At 32.3% G+C, this 22,242-nt stretch overlaps 2 protein-coding genes across 4 annotated transcripts in view; both read left to right on the top strand.

The window, feature by feature from the left end:
* Positions 1 to 28: 28 nt before the first annotated feature.
* LOC140059055 (UDP-xylose and UDP-N-acetylglucosamine transporter-like) lies at positions 29 to 8,598 on the top strand. Its single transcript, XM_072104872.1, has 10 exons — positions 29 to 163; positions 639 to 752; positions 1,154 to 1,256; positions 1,689 to 1,738; positions 1,830 to 1,911; positions 3,770 to 3,848; positions 4,700 to 4,809; positions 5,400 to 5,475; positions 5,957 to 6,032; positions 6,593 to 8,598. The coding sequence occupies exons 1-10, from the start codon at positions 87 to 89 to the stop codon at positions 6,837 to 6,839; spliced, it is 1,014 nt and encodes a 337-aa protein (XP_071960973.1). The 5' UTR covers positions 29 to 86; the 3' UTR covers positions 6,840 to 8,598.
* Positions 8,599 to 8,819: 221 nt separating this feature from the next.
* Positions 8,820 to 22,242, top strand: part of LOC140059509 (cyclin-dependent kinase 17-like) — a 31,961-nt gene continuing 18,538 nt past the window's right edge. For 2 of the 3 annotated variants that reach the window (XM_072105439.1, XM_072105438.1), the window contains exons 1-2: positions 8,820 to 8,921; positions 20,517 to 20,922. In XM_072105439.1, the coding sequence (XP_071961540.1) occupies positions 20,811 to 20,922 (112 nt within the window). In that variant the 5' untranslated portion in view covers positions 8,820 to 8,921; positions 20,517 to 20,810. Of the gene's footprint in view, positions 8,922 to 20,516; positions 20,923 to 21,279; positions 21,337 to 22,242 lie in introns of all 3 variants that reach the window. The other variant, XM_072105437.1, reaches the window with a different exon arrangement.

The raw sequence follows: 22,242 nt of genomic DNA, 5'->3' as shown, positions 1-22,242 counted from the left end.
TGGTTGATCTTGATAAGTGACACCCGGCCCATAAAAAAAACATACAATTAATACAAAATAAAATTCGGAGAAACCGGTTGTAAATAATGAAATCTATTCTTGGAGTGTTGTTTGTTTTTATAGGATGCTGTTCTAACGTAATCTTTTTAGAACTTCTGGTAACGTAAGTATTGTTTATTATACATTAGCACCGGTTAAAAATAAGTCCGCCCTCGGCCTACCTAACCTAGGCCTAGCTAGCCTAACTAGCTAGTAGTAGCCTAGGCCTAGAGCTCTAGGCTAGGGCCTAGCTAGCCTAGCCCTAGCCTCTAAGTACCTGCTAGTACTACTAGTAGCTAGCCCAGGGCCGGCCAGGCCTAGCTAGAGGACTACGACTCGAGTAGTAGGTTCAGGTGTCTGTCTAGCTAGCTCTAGCCAGGCGAGGCGGCCAACTAGGCATAAGCCTGCCTATAGATAGTATAGATTAGAGGGCTACTACTTCAGGTACAACATTCATGGATCTATTGATACTGATACTAGGCCAATCCTCCTACATTGAACATTGCCTATCGTACATTGCAGGTACCATAACCCTTTTATTTCAAAGATTTTCAAATGTCTGATTTTAATAAATTATAAATATGCTTTTGTTTTTACAGTGAATATCCGGGATGTGGCAATTTAATAACATTTGCTCAGTTTTTTATCATTTCTGTAGAAGGTTTTATATTTACCACTAGGTTTGGTACAAAGAAACCTGTTATTCCTGTAGTGTAAGTATATACTGTACAGTATGTGTTAACTATGGCAAACGTCAACAATTTCAAATTGCGCAAGGATTTGCAATTTCAATGTTCAAATTGCGCAGAAAATTTCAAACAACACAAGAATAGATATTTTTAGTTTATAGAAGAAAAGCTTGTACAACCTTTTAAGTAATACATTTTCTGAATAATATAAGTAATAAAATAAAAGAATTAAATGATAACAAATAAAGAATACTGTATATCGATTTAAAATATTTAATTGAATTTTGTTATTTAGGACAATGATAAATCTGAATTAATGATTGTTTTTTTATATTTATTTTTAATTTTAAGAATGTGTATTCATATTTTTTTATGTATACTGTTAACTTGTACTAATTTACACATTTTCTTTTATGTTCTAACAGAAATTATCTGTACATGGTAATGTTCTTTTTTATTGTGAGTGTAGTTAACAACTATGCAATAAATTTTAACATATCTATGCCGTTACATATGATATTCCGCAGTGTAAGTATACTAAACCTATCTACTGTATGAAAAAAAGTTATTCAAATTTTAACATCTATGCAGTTACTACATATGATATTCTACAATGTAAGTACTGTATACTAAACCTATCTATGAAAAAAAGTTATTCAAATTTTAACATCTATGCAGTTACTACATATGATATTCTACAATGTAAGTACTGTATACTAAACCTATCTATGAAAAAATGTTATTCCAATTTTAACATCTATGCAGTTACTACATATGATATTCTGCAATGTAAGTACTGTATGCTAAATCTATCTATGAAAAAAAGTTATTCCAACAAGAATATTAAAAAGGATTGAACCCTGGCACTAAGTCAGAATTGAATCCTGGGATTGGAAGGCAAGCATGTTAACCACCAAGTTACAACTCCACTTGCATTAACAATTATATTGTCTTTTACAGGGTTCATTAATAGCAAATATGATATTAGGAATAATAATATTGAAGAAAAGGTAAGTAATTAATTCACTAATCAATTTTCAGTTTCTTTGTTAAATTATATACACGGTACTGTAGAGGAATATTCCTGTTTTTTTTTTTCAGATATACTATTTCAAAGTACTTAGCTGTTTTGATGATATCAGCCGGTATATGTACGTGTACCATTATGTCTGCAAACACAGTTGTAAGTTAAATTTTATTAAAAATTTACTTTATTATTATAGCCAGACTACGGTATCTCGATACAATGAACACCGCCGTATTTTTGCTCTGTTGTGTCTCGTTTATTTCATTTACTTTCTCGTTTACCCCAACACAATATCCCTTTAATGATGATCACGAAGTGTTTTGGAATGGTTATGGATGCAATTGTAACAACAATTTTTACCAATCTTTGTTCAAATACGTGAATTTTAGCACAATAAACCTAGGCCGGCAGAGCGAATTTCAAAGAATAGCATTACCGGTGTGTGAAGGGGTCTGTGTAGTCAGATGTCCAGGTCAGTATGCAAATGTTAAATGGAGCCAAGTTGAAATGGAATATACAAAGCGTTCTATGAACAACTTTGTGCAATATTTGTTCTATTATTTTACTGATGCAGTCTACATTCGATTTATTCTTGACGACGATTTTCATCCGATACCATTTTATTATCTGGCGTGCCTCAGGGGTCTATTTTGGGGCCTCTTTTTTTCATTATGTTTATCAACGATTTTTCTTTTGTTCCTCGTCATTCTAATGTTCTTATGTTTGCTGACGATATTAAATTATTTAAGTCTATACAAACCTTAAATGATATGTTGTTGTTACAAGAAGACGTTGACAGACTCATTCACTGGTGCGACACTTGGAATATGTCAGTCAATGCCTCTAAATGCAAATCAATGTCTTTTACTCTTAAGAAAAAACCCATCTATTTTGACTTTTATATTAAGAATATTATACTTGAAAGAGTCTCTGTTCACAAAGACCTTGGTATTTTTTTAGATAGTTCATTAACCTTCTGTAAACATATTGATTTTATAGTCTCTAAATGCAATAGACTTTTGGGTTTTCTTTGGAGACATTGCAGACATATTAACGATAAAAAGGCATTAGTTATTTTATACAAATCTTTAGTTAGGTCGAATCTTGAATTCTGCAGTGTTATTTTTAACTCTATTTCTCTTGCACAGTCTTCTAGATTACAAAGTGTTCAGAACAAGTTTTGTCGATTTTATGTGCGTAAATTTGGTTCTATTAGCAAAGACGTTCTTATTAATTTAGCGGGTAGGCGTAAGTTATTTGATTTAATTTTTCTTTTTAAGGCTGTGAACTCAATTTTCCATGGTAATTTTGAAGTGTACTTTCCTATTTCTGTTCCACAATATCAATTGCGTAATCCTGCTTTATTTTCTATATCAAGAGGGAGGGTAAATATTACTAAAAATGGTTTTGTTAATCGTTTGCCTAAGTTATACCACTCACTATGTAAAATTGATGGATCTGTTGATATTTTTTTTGATTCCCTTGCTTGTTTCCGTCACAAGGTTTTGTCTAATGTCAGTAATATTTAAATGTTGTCTTGTTATCTATTGATTTTTGCTTGTATATAATATGTTATATTTTACGACTTTCAACCCTGTTAATGGTGACGTTTGGTCACTGTAGGGTGAAGATGAAATAAAATAAAAAAAAAATAAAAAAAAATATCTATGAAAACCTGGTTTTAAGATTACTACTTTTTACTGGTGCTATTTGATATTATTAGAGTAATAATAACTAATCTATTAATGGTTCAAGATGTTGCTACCTGCATGTTGTTAGTCAGGTAGAATTTCACGCAGGTGGAGGTTGTTATAATGTTAATTAAAAACCGTTTCATTAAAGACCACCTTTATTTAGAGACCGCTAGATAAAACAGTAACTTTAGTAGTTAATTATAAATCCTTGTAATTGATCAATTTTGAACTTTGACCCTTATACCTGATTGATTACCTTTCTTTGTAATTTACTGAAATAGAAAAGTTGGATGGCAACGTTTTTGTTTTGTTTTTTTTAGAGTCGTGAGAGTGACAAACATAAACACTATGAGGAAGAGGATGGGACTGAATCAGCAGAATTTGTCACTTGGCTAATAGGTAAAAAATGGATAACATCAATAAACCCTGGGTACCATCTCTTCTGCAAGCGTAATACTGCTGTGGATATTTAAACTCAGACTTGGTATAGGCCGAACCTAGATTCAAGATTCAGTTATTAATTCATCATATGACAATAGAAAATTATCTTACATTTAAAAATAAAATACAAATATGATACAAATTTATGTTTCAATGTTTAAAAGGAATGGGTCAAGAAAAATTGACATATTTCATTTTAACCCCTCATGATTTTGTCAATTGCAAACTGACTGCAAAAAGAATAATTAATAAAAAAAATATAAATGTTTACTATACGATATACTTGTCAAATAATAACTTGACATAAGATTATTATCTTAAAATCCTGTAGCACTGTAAAATAGCTGATTTTGTTGGTATAGGCCGAACCTAGATTTAAGATTCATTTATTAATTCAATAGAAAATTGCATTGCTTGCATTTAAAAATAGAATACAAATATTATACAAAATAATGTTTAAAAAGAATGGGTCAAGAAAAATTTTTGTTTTTGAGTCAACTGCAAAGTTACTGAAAATGTTGTTTTTTTACAATAAGATATTCTCTTTATTGTGGTATTTCTTATGATCAGTATGCAATTTAATAATTTTTGTATAGTAATTTATTAATTCTAGTTAAGGTTATTATTATCATACGATCTTCAGTGAATTATTATAATTGCCATTTGTAACATTGTTCATGTCCTAAAAACTGATAACAATAACCTACCATCCACCCTACAATCGATGCAGGGATAATTAGCGTAACAATGCATATGATATATGACATGCATATTAGCAGTATTTTTTATCTGTATTGTTATTCTTGTAGGTATTGGTATGCTGACATTTGCTCTGTTCATGTCTGCAAGAATGGGTATATACCAAGAAGTGCTATATAAACAGTATGGAAAACATCCTAGGGAAGCACTTTTTTATTCTGTAAGAATTGTTATTTATTAACACTCATCTTGCAAGTGCAATAGACTTATTCTGAGGGTGGTACAATCCAGTGATTTCCACTATCCCCACCCCAAACTCCTATATTTAATCAACTTTAAACACAATTTATTCAATTCTGAATGTTTAGTCATTCTTAATAGTTTACATTATCAATATTATTGTTTTCATACCCACATTTCTGGGTTCCGTCACTTCTATAACTTTAATATAGTTATTAATTAACATAAAAACAATACACTGTACAGTAAAACTCCAATTAAGAATACCATTTTAGGAGCCAACATAGTGTCTTGTTCTTGTGAATAGGGTCAGTCATAGTCTTAAAACATATATTTCCCCTTTCTTGTGATTGTGTCCTGAATAGAAGTATGCCAGAGGAAGGAATCTAAGGTTGCATAAAGCTCTGTCTACACTATCAAACTAGTTGTGATGTGCCCAAATGGTAGTGATATGCCCAAATACGGTTGTGATATGATAACATCATCCATATTTAGGCACATCACATTTTTTTTGTTGCATAAAGTTTGATAGTGTGGACTGAGCTAAGGATTGTTTTATCCTCTTTTCAGCATGCTATACCATTGCTAGCATTTGCCTTCATTGGCAAAGACATTGTGCATCATGTGTCACTGTTCTCTCAATCAGGTAAATGATTTTAAAATATATTCATTAAATGATATGACAGTCCCACCAATCAATTGACATCTAAAGCTCTGTCTACACTATCAAAATAGTTTGACAAAAAAAGAGTGATGTGCCCAAATATGGTAGTGATGCCCAAAAATGGTTGTGAAATGACATTATCATGTCCATATATTTGCAAACCACATTTTTTTGTCTTATAAAGTTTGATAGTGCAGGCAGAGCTTAAAATTAGATGAACCTGATTGAGTTTACTGCGTTCTATGAATGATTAGGCTTATCCTTATCATATACTGAGTTACATCTGTCTATAACATATTTAGATAAATATTGCAGTTTAGGTTGTTCTGCATTTATCATATTTGGAACTTATCGGAGGAACAGCAGAGCTATATCGAAACAGACGTATTATTATCCATTTAGGTGTTTGTGGATAATATACTGTACATGTTATAACACACTCAATGTTGTGGTTTTCTTACAGAACCTTTTGAAATTTCTTATTTGGGCATAGAAGTGCCTATACTCTGGCTCTACATGATTGGAAACTGTATTACTCAATATCCTTTAAAAACATTTTTTTTTCACAAAACTCTGCAGTTTTGTAGTTAATAGATTTAGCTTATACACTTCCAGATGGTACAAAAATATCTTTGATATTTATGATAACATAAAACAAATACCCAAAAAAAATGAGGAAAGCTACCATGATTTAACATTTCAAACTTATTTGTTCATTTTCAGGAATTAATGTAACATATTTCTAGGTAATAATGGTGTATTGTGTTGGGATTTACACCTACCTTAGAATAACTTTTCCTTCTTATATATCTTTGCCACCTAGATTAGGCCTTCTACAGAGGCCACAATGATCGGCACATTGACAATTCCTACCCTTTATGAGCAAATTGTCTTGCTTAAAGATGCAAGCAACAGCACAGGCAGGTCTCAAACTCATGCCTCTCACCCATTTCCAAATCCTTGCCTTAAATCCATGCCTCTCTATATCTTGTCACATTTATCCTAAGCTTTTACAAAATCTAAATCCTAAATAAACTAGTTTTCCCAAACATTTGATATTAATATATTATTTGTTATGTCCTTAACTCAATGTATTCACGTATGTCTGTATTCGATCTGTCTTCATCCTTACCACAGAATGTTCATCGCTCGTTGTTACGCTTGTTGTCACGTTGCGCAAGTTCGTCAGTTTGATTTTCTCCATAGTCTACTTTAAGAACCCGTTCACGTTCTATCATTGGATCGGTACTAGCATGGTCTTTGGTGGTACGCTCATTTTCTTAGGTTTTATCGAGAAAGTTACAAATGTTTTACGGCCAGCCCCTAAAGATGTGAAAGTGGAGTAACGGATTTAGCTATTTTTTAAATACTGTACCTTACATGAAGGTTAGGTATGATTGAAGAATGAATACATACAGTACACTGTTGAGTAACACAAATGATATGAGCATGATAAGAGTTTAGTTGGGGGTACATGAGGGGTCAATCAATAATTAAGTAATAATAATAATTAATGTTTGTTACTCATTGCCACTGTACCTCATTTAACTTATGTAAAAGTTAAGTAATAATAATAAAAATTAATATTACTGAATGCCACTGTACCTCATTTAACTTATGTAAAAATGTTGTGTCTAGAGGTATTGTCTCAAAGCTTCTGGCTACAGTAAATTACAAGACGTCACCACTGTCTCACTGTGTGTCCATATACAAAGTATATTAAAAGCAAGTAACACAAGTAAAAACTGACTCATTTGAACGACCAGTGCAGCGCCATAGTGATGTGGTTACGGAGTTGTGTCCTCTATTGCCGAACAGCTTTCCTCATAATCATCTTGAGGACTAGTATTAGACATTTTCTAGAGAAATACTTTTTTAGAGTAAACAATCTTTGCATACGTTTAGCTGTCTGAGGCTTTGATATGGTACCGTATCCCAAGCCATGGCATTACAAAAAAATGTGTGTGATATTCAAACAGTTATTTATTACCATAAATAAATAGTAATTATAATACCGTAAATCCTCTTATGAGTATAATTCCACCCCACAAATAGGCATAGTCCCGGTATTGTCTTTTGATCTGAATGTTGGAGTTTGATACAGGAAATCCTTACCAATCATTTTTTTTCCTGAACCAGGGTTTCCTCGGGTATAGTCCCACCCCCCAAATTTGCCTAATGTTGTGTTCTAGCGGGTGGGATTATACTAGAGGATATACAGTAATAATGTTTAGTTATTATAAATTTGATACGGAGTATAGGTGCTTATAGTGTCTTTATAGTGTAAGAGCAGCTGCAATAATTTACATTTTTTTAATTACTGCATATGGCCAGTTATAATCTGATGTTAGAGTATGGTAAATGATAATCCATTGTTGAAGCTATCTCAGTATAATCCCACCCCGTAATTTTCATACAAAGACTGTACTTTGTCATATACATTGGTATAGACTTGACATAAGGCTTTTTTTATTCTTTTATAAGCGCTGTTTCGATTACTACTGTAAACTAGCTGATTCCAGCTTAAGTGGTATGAAACACCATGTGTGCCAAATTGTTTTTTCTTTTGACTAATATGAAATTGAATTGCCATCTAAAACTTCGACTAACATTAGTATTACAATTAATAACAACTTAATTTATGTATCAGATTACAAATTTGCCGAGTTGTTTGTGCTTGTACATAGCCTGGGACGGATCCGGGATTTTTCAAACAAGGGAGCACTAAAAATAGTAATATATAGTGTGTCAAAAAAGTATTTTATAATTTCATTTACCTGTCAAAATTGTGAGTTTGCTTCAATTTTTGATTATGCATGTATGTGGTGGTTGTTTATTTTATATTTTATGAATAGTTCTACTTTATTATATGATAGTTATTCACAAATTGGATTGAAGTAAAAAAATTATGCAATTGTTAAAAACAGTAATTTAAAGAAAAATTTGTCAACTAGAAGCACATTGTTTGTATGTCAATTGATTACTGATTAAATTTAATTATTACATTTTTTAACAATTATAATGTACCAGTATTATTTTGTTTGATTATATACAGTAATAATTATGATATTATGATCAAGTAATTTATATTTAACAAAGTACATTTATGTAGTATATTTTCCGACCCATCCGATGTTTTAAAAATTCAATAAAATTATAACGCATGATATAATAATTAAAGCAAAGAATAATTCTTTATATAAAAATTGGTTCAAAGATCTTTTATTAATATAATAATGATAACATTACCGTTGGGGGCGCTATATTAGGCGCTGTTTTATTTATTATGCTGGCTGTTTTTCTGATTTTACGTTGAAGTCCAGAAAAACATCAGCTGGAAGGAAGCTAGAAAAAGAACGACAGTTATCATTTATAATTAATTATTGTGCAAATTTGGATTCAACAGTGACATTCAGTGTTGTACACAGGTATGAATCGAACTTATTAATTAATTTACTTATCGTTTCTGTATTGACAAATTGCTTGCATAAATGCCATGCCCAACAAGCCAGACCTGACCTAGCCTACACTGCTGACTGCTGTCAGAGACGATAAATAGCACCAGGCCCAGGCTAGCTAAACTTACTGAGAAGGCCTAGCCTCCTAGGCCTGTAGAGTTGGCCTGGGGGCCTAGTCGCAGGATATACAGTACAGCCTAGCAGGCCTGCGTCATCCATTAGCCTGTAGGCCTAGCTAGGAAGGAGCTAAAAATTAAATAGATCAGACTGTCAAACAATGATGAGTGTGCCAAATTTGCAGTTAATTAATAATGTTGCTCAATGTAATTTTTATTGTTTATTATGCACAATAATGAGTGTTTCTTTTTAATAGCAGAACGTATCTTTAAAAATATTATTTAAAAAAATTATAAAATCATGATGTTTAGCCGGAAGACAAGTCAACATTTTGCGAATCTCCCATCAAAAATGCGATATACAATTTTGTTAAAAATGTTGTCACTATATTTATTATATCAATTTATCATTTGTGCAGAACCTAATTTGAGTATAGTTGCACATCAGTAGGTCACAGCTGGGCTTCCTAATTTTCCTTACATTTTGTGTTCCACATGTTTCATATTATTACATTACATCTGATAATTTCAGATTTCTAATTTATGTCAACATAGGAGATACAATTTTTGAATCGCTCTTGATGACATATGGAAAAGAAAAATTGTTAGCGAATAACAATTAACCAAAGTTGGGGCTATCAAACTATCAAAATAACAGACACTGCACCTTTAAAAAATTCAAGAAGAATGCCAGTTATAGCAAAGCTAGTGAACTACCCTGGGAAATACCTCGGAGTGTCCATTATGATGAATATTGATCTGAAATCTAGCGAGAAAATGCAGTCAAAATCAATGCGAGGAAGAATGCCATCTAATGCTATTAAATCATGAATATTGTCTAAGATAGCCATAGTGAAGTCCGTAGTTTAATTAGTGTCATATTACCGCAGAAGTCAAATTAAAAATTCCGTCCAGATTGGCGTGAAACTTGCACTCCATCTAGATTTGAACATACTAATGTGTTTTAATTAAATGAAATTTGCACTCGTTGTTCTTGAACAGTATGGCTTTAAGGGACGACACTTGAAACAATAATAAAATAATGTATTATGAATCAATACAAAAGGTAGATAAGATTAATGATTTTGACAACACACCTGACAGTAATAAAAACATTACTACAAATTTTGAATTTAGCCAATTGAAACTAGATTGTGTTCATACTGCATTTGCCAACACTCAATTTAATATTGGGTATAGAAGATGGTTTTAAAGATACATTCACACTGAGGCACAATTCTGGTCATTTAGCCAAATAAAAAATCATGAAAAATATAAAGATAGTGTTTAAAGTCTATTCTGGATTTGGTAAAAAATGTGTGTAAATTTTTTAAGTTGAACCTAAATTTCAGCTTGCAACCACTCTTAGAAGCATTAAAATGCTTACCGTATTACAGTTTATAACAATATTATCTACCAATAACTTTTTATCATTAAACAAATAAAGCATAATACAATAGGTGCGCTTTATCTAGGGGCGTCAATCCTTCTTTCAACATAACATTTTAAATCAAAGACAGTCTGCAGAACAAATAAAGCAACATAATAAACCGATTTATCATGTTGACAGTTCTGTAGAAATGCACGATTTCCTGCTACACCTGCAGTCACTCCAAGGATGTGTCTATAATTGTCAGACTTTATTTCCAGAGAATGCCTCGCGAATTCTTCAGGAAATATTAAAAAAAGTAAGTTTGTGTTTTACCTTGAGTTTCTCTTCAAAGCGTTAAAAATATCTTGTTCTTTGAAACAATACCCAAGTGAATGTTATTAATGTTATCTAAGATCTATTTATAGTATAGTCTTATTATAGAAGTTAACTAGTTTTGTTATTTGAATCCGAGTAAAATTAACAGCCTGTTTCATGTTTAGCGTATCAGCCGATTCTCTGTAGTAAACTGTATGACATTCGGTAATTATGCCCAGTAATGTATCGGGCAAATTATTTAATACAGTTGTCACATAATCACATGTGGTGCTATGGTTAACAGTACTTAGGCTTATAGATTATGATACAGGCATTTAGAGATACAAGTGACACATGTACAGTATCACAGAATTTGCCTTGATACTATGAAATATAGATACAGTACCAACAATTTGCTAGCTACAGTACAGTATGACTGGAAGTATTAGTATTAAAAATAAATTCCTCCATACTATACATACTACATTACCTCACTTCACCATCCACTATTAGAATAATCTAAAATAGATCTACAGTATCTATTGACATCTAAATGGATTTTTCTACCTTTTGGCACCCATATTTAGTTTTTGTACTTTATCCGATATTTCTGCTAAAAATAAAACCATAAATTAATAAACTTAGTAGTATAAAGCACGAGTTAGTATGCCTGCCCTTTTGGGTTGCCATTTCACTAATGTGCTAAAATAGACATCCTTCTTCATAATGAACTATAGCCGTGCGCCAAGTTTCATTTCCTAGCTATTAGCTAATGTATTGTATGCTTTTACCCAATTCACACGGCAAGATATGAACATTAATGTGATAGAAGAGTGGATCTCTTGATACACTCAGGCATATCGTGCATGCATGTCTATTAATAAAAGAAACATCTCAGAAAAAACAATCCATTAATATGTTCCCGCATAGAGTATATTGTAACATACAGTTGTGTACAGACAGTTACAGTAAGCATATTGCCTTATAAATGATATTCATAAGAAGAAAAATATTTTGGCATACATGACATGTCATATAGTAACCATATACAGTTTTCGAAACTACATAAAAAAGGAACAGAGTTTAGTAAAATCGGAACAACTGTAGTACAGTATTACTGTAGCCCTGTTTTGACGAGAATGCAATTTAGAGAAGTTGCAGTTAGTTTATCGTTAGTTTAATAAATACTATACTTGGTAAATTGTTATTTGAAAATTGAGCTTAAGTTATAATTGTCACTTGCTCAAAGACTTCCATAAACACTTAAAACACATTAAGTGGGAAATCCCATATTACGTTAATGACGTATTACAGCCTTGATTACCATACTGAAAGGAGGCATATTATAGTGTACACTGAATCAGTACAGTATTTATATTTTACAGTAAGTGTAAATTTGCATGAAGAAGGCATTAATAAAACAAATCAGATTAACCGACTTACTTTTAATTAAAGAGGTGTAAATTCCATCTCACAGTCACTACACATTGGTACCTCGTGTACAGTATGTTATGCGCAATTTGAAATTGCTCAAGGATGGGTGTTGATGAGTTATGTAAAGGTAAAAATAAAGGTAATTATCTTAGTCCTCAAGCTAATTGGAATCTGAGGCGATTCGGATTAGGCCCTCTACGGACCCACGGCAGCCAGCAGTGCAGCGCCTACCAGATTAGCACACCGGGAAACGATCCCCTACTCTTTTCGAATAGTGTACCAATTTGCCGATGATGAGTGAATATGGGGCTTCTCCTTTTAGAGCCACTGTGTTTGATGAAAATATATTGAATTGAATTGGAAAACGAGCTTAAAACTTTAGTAGGGAGGCTTATTACAGTACATCATCGTAATCCTACTCTTTCTCAACCTAGTAGAACTTAGTATCGATGATCCACCACTAAACTCTGATGCTGTTCTACATGCAATACTAATTATGCAGAAAATAGAAGATCATTATCTATATCTGTATACAATCAAAATGCAAATGCAGAGTCTCAGGAGTATCCGCCTCACAATTAAATTTACTCGTCGTGCCATATTTGTATGTCGTCGTCATGGATATTTAGACCATTTATTGTTTAAAGGTTTGTAAGGTGAGAATTCTCATTAAAAATTGCTTGGCGAACAAAGCATTTTTAGCTCAATAAAGAGAACATTCAAAATACATTTTCTAGAAGAAGAAATAAGTTTGTTGCGGACATAAGATAATAGTATTTAATATTTTAATGTAGTAATTTAATCTTTTGTTTAATAATAATAATACCGACTGTACACCTGTAATGTAAAATCTCTTACTGACAATCTCATTCTCATTTTAAAACATTTTCAAGAACTTTGAGACAAGAGAAACTGCTAATTGTTAAAAGCGCTATACATTATTACAATATACATGAATTAGAATGTGTATTGACTTGCCTCTATTACAATACAGTATCTCTGATTTTAAAAGAAAATACTGTGTACATGAAATATCTTTTCTAAACTGGTTTTTGCTTTTTTAATCCATATTCTTAATTTACTAAAATGTACAACTACTACTAGCATTTTGTTTGAATAATATTTGAATTAAAAAGAATTCAATTACTAAAACCTTTTGTTTCTTATTCATGAAAATAATATTATAAATTGAGTGCTTTATTATTTTTTTAACTAAACATTTTTAGAAAATTGTGTGAAATAAGTTCATCAAAACTTTCCGACATTGCATTTGAGGTTTTGGGATCAAATAACGTTGCAGCCTACTGTACTGTGGGTTATTTTTGTACTTTGTTGTTTTTTCTGCTTGTGGTGTATAGACCTCCTAGGTAGGTTAAACGTGTATTGTAACAAGTAATATTTTGAGACAGCATTTGGTCCTTGAATGGATAAAGTAAAAGTAATTTACACATTTAAAATTTTTCTGATTACATGTAGGATCAAGACACATGTTTATTTGATTGCCACTGAGGACTTTCACAGAATATACAAAAATGTTTTGAGGGTCTGTTTCTCTTGCATAGCGCTGAATAAAGCAAATTTATTTTAAACAAAAATTCTGCTCGCAAATAATATTACAGTAACATTACCCAAAAGGCCTTTGTTAATATTACTATAGTAACTTTAACTCTGACTAAAACTATTATAATGAATAGCTTTTTTGTTCAGTCCTAAATTTATACTGTATGACATTTTTCCCAGCTTGATATTGTTCATGATGGATACTTTTTATTGCTAGCACTGTAAGTATTTCATATTATTGTTTCGTACCAGAAAAACACCATTTTTATTGACAGCATTTCTGTTCTATATACAATCATCTCAAAATAACTGAAGCCAAATAGGAAAAAACAGTAAGACTGGACAGAGATTGATACTCAAAATACTAACCAAAACAGGAAAGATTTAAACCAATTGGGAAGAATATTAATGTCACAAGGTGTAAAGTATGAACTATACATTTGATTGCTTTACAGTACAGTTCAAATTCTATTGTCCTGTTTTGAATAGTTTTATTATCAATGAGAATAAAAATACACAAATACAGTACAACAGTCAAAGAGTAGCGATAAAGCCAGTTGTTAGAAAAGTAACAGACTATGACCTGGTGGTGTTGTTTATCTGTCTATCAATGTACAACTTGTGTTTAGATTATTAACTGCATGTGTGTGTATTTGATTGTTGCACAATAGTCTCATTGCAGAAGTGTGCAGTTAATTGTTATGATGAGACTAATATATTCAAACAGTTTTAAATAAGTATCCATTGTCGTTTCATTTGAATATTAATTTTTTTTTCTCGTTTATTTGCGTGTTTAGTCTCAGTCAAAGTGTATGTACATAATTTCATGATATTTACACCATTTAACGTTGCTTGTTTAATACAATGATATTTAAGTGTTAACATTGTCTGTCACCTTTGAACGTTGGACAATTCAATGTTATTGGCATTGACTCGCTCTATTTTTTTATGATTCATTTATTGTGATATCTAAATCCAGTGTAGAAAAACATACAAATCTTGCTTATACTATGTTTGTATATGGCACGCCAGGACGGACATAACTATGTCAAGTTGACCTCGCTCGTGTTATGTAGACATCGCTCGTGTTGAGTTTACACATCGCTCGTGTTATGGAGACATCGCTCGTGTTATGTTAACATCGCTCGTGTTATGGAGACATCGCTCGTGTTATGTTAACATCGCTCGTGTTATGGAGACATCGCTCGTGTTGAGTTTACACATCGCTTGTGTTATGGAGACATCGCTCGTGTTGAGTTTACACATCGCTCGTGTTATGGAGACATCGCTCGTGTTGAGTTTACACATCGCTTGTGTTATGGAGACATCGCTCGTGTTATGTTAACATCGCTCGTGTTATGGAGACATCGCTCGTGTTATGTTAACATCGCTCGTGTTATGGAGACATCGCTCGTGTTGAGTTTAACACATCGCTCGTGTTATGGAGACATCGCTCGTGTTATGTTAACATCGCTCATGTTATGGAGACATCGCTCGTGTTGAGTTTACACATCGCTTGTGTTATGGAGACATCGCTCTAGTTGAGTTTACACATCGCTCGTGTTATGGAGACATCGCTCTTGTTGACTCATGTGTAAACTCAACACGAGCGATGTCAACTTGACATATAGTTATGTCCGTCCTGGCGTGCCATATTTGTACAATAGATAAAATTATCTTAATGTGAATATGACAGCACCTACTGTATTCTGTGTTCACATGCACTAGAATTAAGCTTGCTTACACTTTACAGTAGACCGCATTTAAAGCTGCAGATCCAAATCATATCCAAGTTACAACCGACGTACAGTTAGCTATCGTTTAATATCTTATACTATATATCAGTCCGAGGTGATTACAGTATAACTCCAGTAGATTTCAGGGTTATATTTGATGTACAGTAATGTTACTATAGGCATAAACATTTGAACGTAGATCAAGTTAAACCGCATACTTGTATTTAACTCCCCTCCAATAGAGAAAAGAGAGTGTTAGTATTTTTAGTATTTTGGTGGCATATGTCAATCATCATCCATGTTTAATGCATACAGAGTTTCATGTAGCATATTGATACTCTTTTCTGGAGTCTATCTAATTCCAAACTGTAGGTATGTGTACTATGCTACCACAGGAAGTCAAAGTGCTAGATTACTCAAGTATAGTGAAATCACCTTTTATACTAATCATCATATCTGTTCGCACTTGACATATGTTCTAGACTTGTGTCCAGACTTGATTTAATTCAATACTGTGTAATGCTTTGTATTGTTTAAATATTCAAAATCTTCTGTCCATTTTCTGGATAAATATTGACACACTGCTCACTGGTGTAATGCAGAGGACTTAGGCCCTGGTTTAGGGACCCTAAGTGGCCCTCTGTGCTGTATACCTTGGGTATTTTTAGCCCTTTTCAACATATTTTAATGCCTTTTTTAACATATTTTAATGCCTTTTTTTTTGGGTCTGCTCAGTGGCCCTTTACGCAACTGACGATACTTATTCACCTAGACTCTTCAATCCAGCAACTGACGATACTTATTCACCTAGACTCTTCAATCTATATTAAATACAGGACATATGGTAACCCAATTGTAATTATTGTCAACTCTATAATGAACCAGTTTGAGTATAGAAAAACGTGCAGTATTACTGTTATTATTTGACATTTGTATAAAAGTTTACAAATCACAATGAATAAAGCCTTAAACTGCCATTCCCTGTTACTACTATTGTTGAAAATTGACCATTTTTTTCTTTAGAACAAAATTAGCATTTTGTGGCATAAAATAAAAACAAAAGAGTGTATTTGGCCAGTTTAAACTAAACGCTTGATTGAAAATGCTATGCTGCAGTATCAGTGATTTGCTGAAAAAATGAATCATATTGATAATTTAATCTTATTAATTGATAATTTAATCTTATTAACTCGATTCAATCAAAGCCAATTTGAAAATAAATTAAATGTCTATATAAACCCACACAAAATTTCATTCAAATTTATATTCTGTAGACTTGTAAGTTACTGTATATTATGCATCCATTAAAACATGAACCTTTTTTTATTTTACCTCATGGCAAAATGGAATAGTCCAGATTACATCATCATAAATGTTTGAATGTGATATATTGTCAATGTTACTTGTAACATTATAAATGAAAACTGTAGTTTTTGAAGCATGTACTTTAATTGGATACATTTCTTCTTAATGATTGTCTCTTTGTTCAATATGTATTTATTATGAATGTTGCTATTCCTATAAGAAAAGATGTTGTTTCATCTACTACATTATCCACTTGTTTTTATTGTCATACTTTTATCCACCCACTCACACATTGTCATGCTATAATATTAATGTTATTATTTTATAATGTGCTTCAATGTTTAAGTAATGTATGTTGTTTGCTGGAAATAGACCTACTGCAGCCTTTCATGGCCATTATCAATCAATATTGTTTGTGCAAGAAGAAGATAATGTGTCTCTTCAATCTATTGAGTGGTTTCAGAACCTTTGGTACTTAAGTTAAACATAAAAATGTAGATTTAAATTTAACATAAATTAACAGGCATACAATAGAAAAAATTATAAACCGCCTGGTGAATATATTATAATGAAAATTAATGAATTTTTAGAATACAATAACAATGATGAGGAAATTATTTTTTTTGGTCTTTGCGATTTCCTGTCTTCGTTATGTACAAATTTGTGTATGCCGTAAATTATTATTCACAACTGTACAATTACAATGGCATGTTGATGATGTAATTTAAAATGAGTATGATTTACAACTTCTGCCTTCCTACATACCACATAGTCAGTACTTTAAACTTTAACCCCTTACTCATCAAACAATCCTAAAAATGTTTTTATAAAACATAGCAAATTATTACATTTTTTTTTATTCATTTTACCAGGGTGGCTCAATTAGGGCCTGTTTCTGCTGCAACTGCTCAAAATACGGTATAAAAATACGGTATAAAATACGTTATTTTTTATACCGTATTTTTTAGTACCCCGTTTCTGCTAACAATACTTCTTGGGTGGTCATGTTAAATTTCATCTTTTTTACCCAAATTGCCATTCATTTATTTGATCGATAATTAAAAGTCGCAATAAAGGAAGTTTTACGTCTCACTTTCAACAGCCTAGCCCTAGTGATAGAGATGTTGTGAGAGCACAGAAAACATCGTAATGGGGACAATCATTCGTTCCCTCCCCGAGTTATTGTATTTTGCAATGTTGTACTGCTTTCGCAGGCTCTTCAGCTTTCAGTTTACTTGCTTTGGAGACAAGTCTATTCCATACTCCTGCTTTATTTTTTTAGAAATGTCTTTATAAATGTGGTTGTCCCTTTTATTACCTTTTAGTTGGCCAGACATTTTAGCTTCCCCACACACATTTATTTAGTAAAACTGTGACGTCTTCGCTCCACATTTTCGCCGAATATATCTATACACGTGTGTAAAGCAGCTGACAGCGACAGAAAATAAAAACAGGAATGTTGACCTTTTGTCATGTAAAAAAAAATACGGTATTTTTTATTGGCAGCAGAAACGGGTACAAAAAATACGGTATAAATTTGTAAATACCGTATTTTATCCACAAATTTTGTGGGGAAAATACGGTATACAAAATACGGTATATTTTTTATGAGTGCAGTTTCTGCTGCCAAAAATATACCGTATATATACGGTATTAAAAAAATACCGTATAATATACGGTATTTAGTTGGCAGCAGAAACAGGGCCTTAGTCAGCACGACGTTTTACAATTTGTATGCCAAATTCCAGTGCATTCATGCCTGATGCACTATTGCATAAATCTTATGCATACTGTGTACTGTATGTTGTATCTACAACCTATTGTGTATTATGTTTCTATAGGGCAAATGTGGAATTTGATCAGATCAAAAGTTTAGTTGATTCTATGGTCAGAGGTTAGATAAACCTTTAATAAAACAACAGCATAGTCCTTTATACAAGCAATAATTAAGCTCAAAATATGTTGTTTGAAGTTACAAGCATTGTGAATGTTATTTAGTAAAATACAGTGTATTGTACTAATTGTAATATAAATTGTACTCTTTTTTTTTCAAATTTATTTGCCAAAATATAAATAATTAAAGACCCCTTCCCTGCAAATTTGGACGTTTTTTGGAAAATAATACACATATATCACTTTAAAAACATTAAACCATGTCATTCCTTGTCTTAAATGTACGTTTTATGGTAAATTATGATAAAAAGTGAGAAACAATGCACTACCTAAGTAGCTCGCGGCGATCGACCTCTCGTGGACGGTCTTAAGCCTAGCCTAGCTACAGGCTTAGTTTTGTAGGCCTAGCTGGTAAACATCGGTAACGTACGAACATCGTACGCTAGCTATATACCTAGCCTGACGTTGTATAGTTGCTGCATTAATTGTCTTTCTATTTTTGCCAGACTCCATTGATACAAATTGGGGAAAACCCGGTATTTTCGCTGAAAAGTTTTTTAGGAGTCTTCCATTTGTTTTGGCCTCACGATCGATCGAAAAGTGGGCGAATTACAGGTGAAAAACAAAAATATCAATCCGCGCGCAATGCATTTGGGGATTTATAGCGGGCCGCTATAATTATTAGAATCGACTTATTTTTCACATTTTTAAAAGTTATCGCAATAGGACCATATAGTATTATTTTTACATTAAATATAGTTTGTGATCTTAAATTAGATCTAAAAAACGTAGGGAAGGGGGCTTTAAAAGTATTCATGTTTTGATTTAATACGTCCATAAATCCTACAGATTAAAGAAATCACTTTAAAGCAGAATATTTAATTATGTTATTGTTAGAAGATGATATAAATAGTTATTTCACTATAAAATATTTACAAAAATCTGAATGAATTATAATGGTTGTTACTGTTAGACTAAATCCTGGCACAAGATAGGATTTGAACATAGAACATCTTAACCACCAAGCTATGACTCCACAAAATGTTCACTTCTCTCGTAGTCCAAGATCTTTTCTAAGTACTATACCATTCAGAATATCTTACGACTGAATTAATTGATAACCATCTATTTAGATCGATTGAGAAGCGTTATTCAGCCCAGCCATTTGCTTTCATCATCACCATTTTAACAGCCCGCAATTACTTCACGCTTTTTTTAACCCATTCAACCGTACCAAATTACAATTAGTTGTCATAATTTAAATCTGTTTTATAATGAATGCATTGATTATTACTCCAAGAATTCACAGTGAAAATCGACAATTACATCATTAAACAGTTGATTTTTAGAAATAGATATTCATAAAGCTTAATAGTAAAACCATTGAGAAATAAAACTTATTTTCTCCAAGGTAAAATGGACTGTATACAGTCACTTATTTTAGATGAGTTTTTGTTTTTTTGCAATTGGTATTTTATTGTAACGATCATGTTTCTGCTAATTCCACCAGATTCTCTGCACTGTATTTACACTTACACTTACAATATGTCCAGTATAATAGGCAAATTCTGTAATACAGTGTTACATACAGTATGTAGTATCATGTGGAATCTGTTAGGCTTATGGCCGGTAATACAGGCATCACATGTGATAAAGTGTTATGACACAGTATCACAGAATTTATAGTATATACAGTAGTATCAACAATTGACCACTACTAATTCTACAAAGAAAAATGCAATGCAATTTGCTATTTGTCTTTAATTTAAATACTTTAATTGTAATCATTGTAATTTGGAGCAAAACACTAAAATGTTTATTTTTCTATTTGCAGACTTTACAACAATACTATTAAAATCTAAGGAAGTCATACCAGTAGAGACGAAAGGACTTATTCATAAGGGAATTAATTACACAACTATTTGGAAGTGATTGTTAAAACATGGAGTCAAGGAACTCAAGTCTAATAGTGTAATGATCTTATGAGATTTTCACTGCTAAAGTACATCATAAACTTCTTAAATCCAATCTAAAGTAACTTATTAATGACCAAATCTTAATGGTATTACAATTGCTACTGGATAATTTGACTTGTTAGTATACTAGACAGTGTTATTATTCAAGAATCATGAAAAGGATAAAGAGAAGACTATCGTTGACGCTTCGCGGAAGAGGAGTTGCGGACTCGCTATCTGAATTGACGGAGACGTTAAGCGTTGAAGAAAATGGAACACGAGATGGTAAGTAGAGAATTATATGGATTTTTATTAATTAATTGTGTACAGTACAGCTTTTTGCCTACAGTACATTAACCTAGGACTGTTTGATTGCTCAACGGCAAAGAGACAAAAGCAACAGATTGTTTATGTTACAGTTTTCTCTGCAAAAATCTAAAAATCTACAAACAAGCAAAATCTAAACTGTTTACGATTACAACAAATTCTGAAATTTCAAAACTTTGATTGTTTCCACTGTGTGTATGATTAATAACAATAAGTTGGTTCATGTTCTTTGCGTTGAGCAATCAAAAGTTCCTAAGTTTCCGACAACGACAGCACTTAATTATTCAACGATGCTATTGGTTGAACTTTTTGTAGACTCTACTTGCTCACAAGTGAACACGTTGCTTCAACAAGTCCACGATGCAAGCAATGGTAACGTACAATACTACATACACTATTATGCATTGTGTTCAATTTTTTGGTTACTTGTATCTAAAACCGTAGCTTCAAACTGTATTAAGACTTTTCTAAAAGTGTATTTGCCCCTTTTATACTACAGCCAGCAAAAATGTACAGTAGAGTTTTGTAGAGAATTTGTTGAACTTGTGATGCCATTTGGCAAGTTTAAATACAGTACAGGTATGCAAAAGAGTAAATTTATCTGGACATGACAGGTTTGTTTTTGACTCGGTAGCGTACAGTAAAACAGGCATAGTACAAATTTAAAATTTAATTTTTGAATTTAAAAGTCTTGGTATCTAATACACATTGGTTGAAACTGAGAATATGGATGCTGTTCCCAATAGAGACGCAGCACAAGGACGTAACGCAACGTAAGTAATTTGACCAATCACGAGCGATGGATTATCATTTATCATTGGTTATTAACTCGCTTGTGTTGGGTCTGCGTCCGTTCCGTGTATAGTGGGAACCAAGCTTAATGCAGACGGAGCATGGTAATGTATCAGAGGAGGCATACTGTACCTCAATAATGACTATCTTCAACTGGATGACAAGAGGTACTTGTATTTAGAACGCAGTTACCGCTGACTAACTGTACAGTACTTTCTGCATTGTGCGCTGAACCATGAGATGTTCACATCCCATTGCTGCTTTATGAGCATTTAGTGTTTGTTTGCGTGTTTATGTCTTTGAAATGACATGGTTAGTTAGTAATAGTTAACGATATTAACAGGGCTGGAGTCATAATTGGGGCTTTTATATAACTGTAATATAAACATACTGTAGGCAGTTACAATATTGTACAACCTTAAATTTAATCACGGTGAAAAGGTTAGCTTAACCAATTATAGTGGTCCTGGAATTGAGCACCCACCA

Source organism: Antedon mediterranea, chromosome 9 (assembly GCF_964355755.1).
Source record: "Antedon mediterranea chromosome 9, ecAntMedi1.1, whole genome shotgun sequence".
Lineage (NCBI taxonomy): Eukaryota > Metazoa > Echinodermata > Crinoidea > Comatulida > Antedonidae > Antedon > Antedon mediterranea.
The sequence above is the reverse complement of the archived record's forward strand: the minus strand, read 5'-3'. Positions and strand labels throughout refer to the sequence as shown.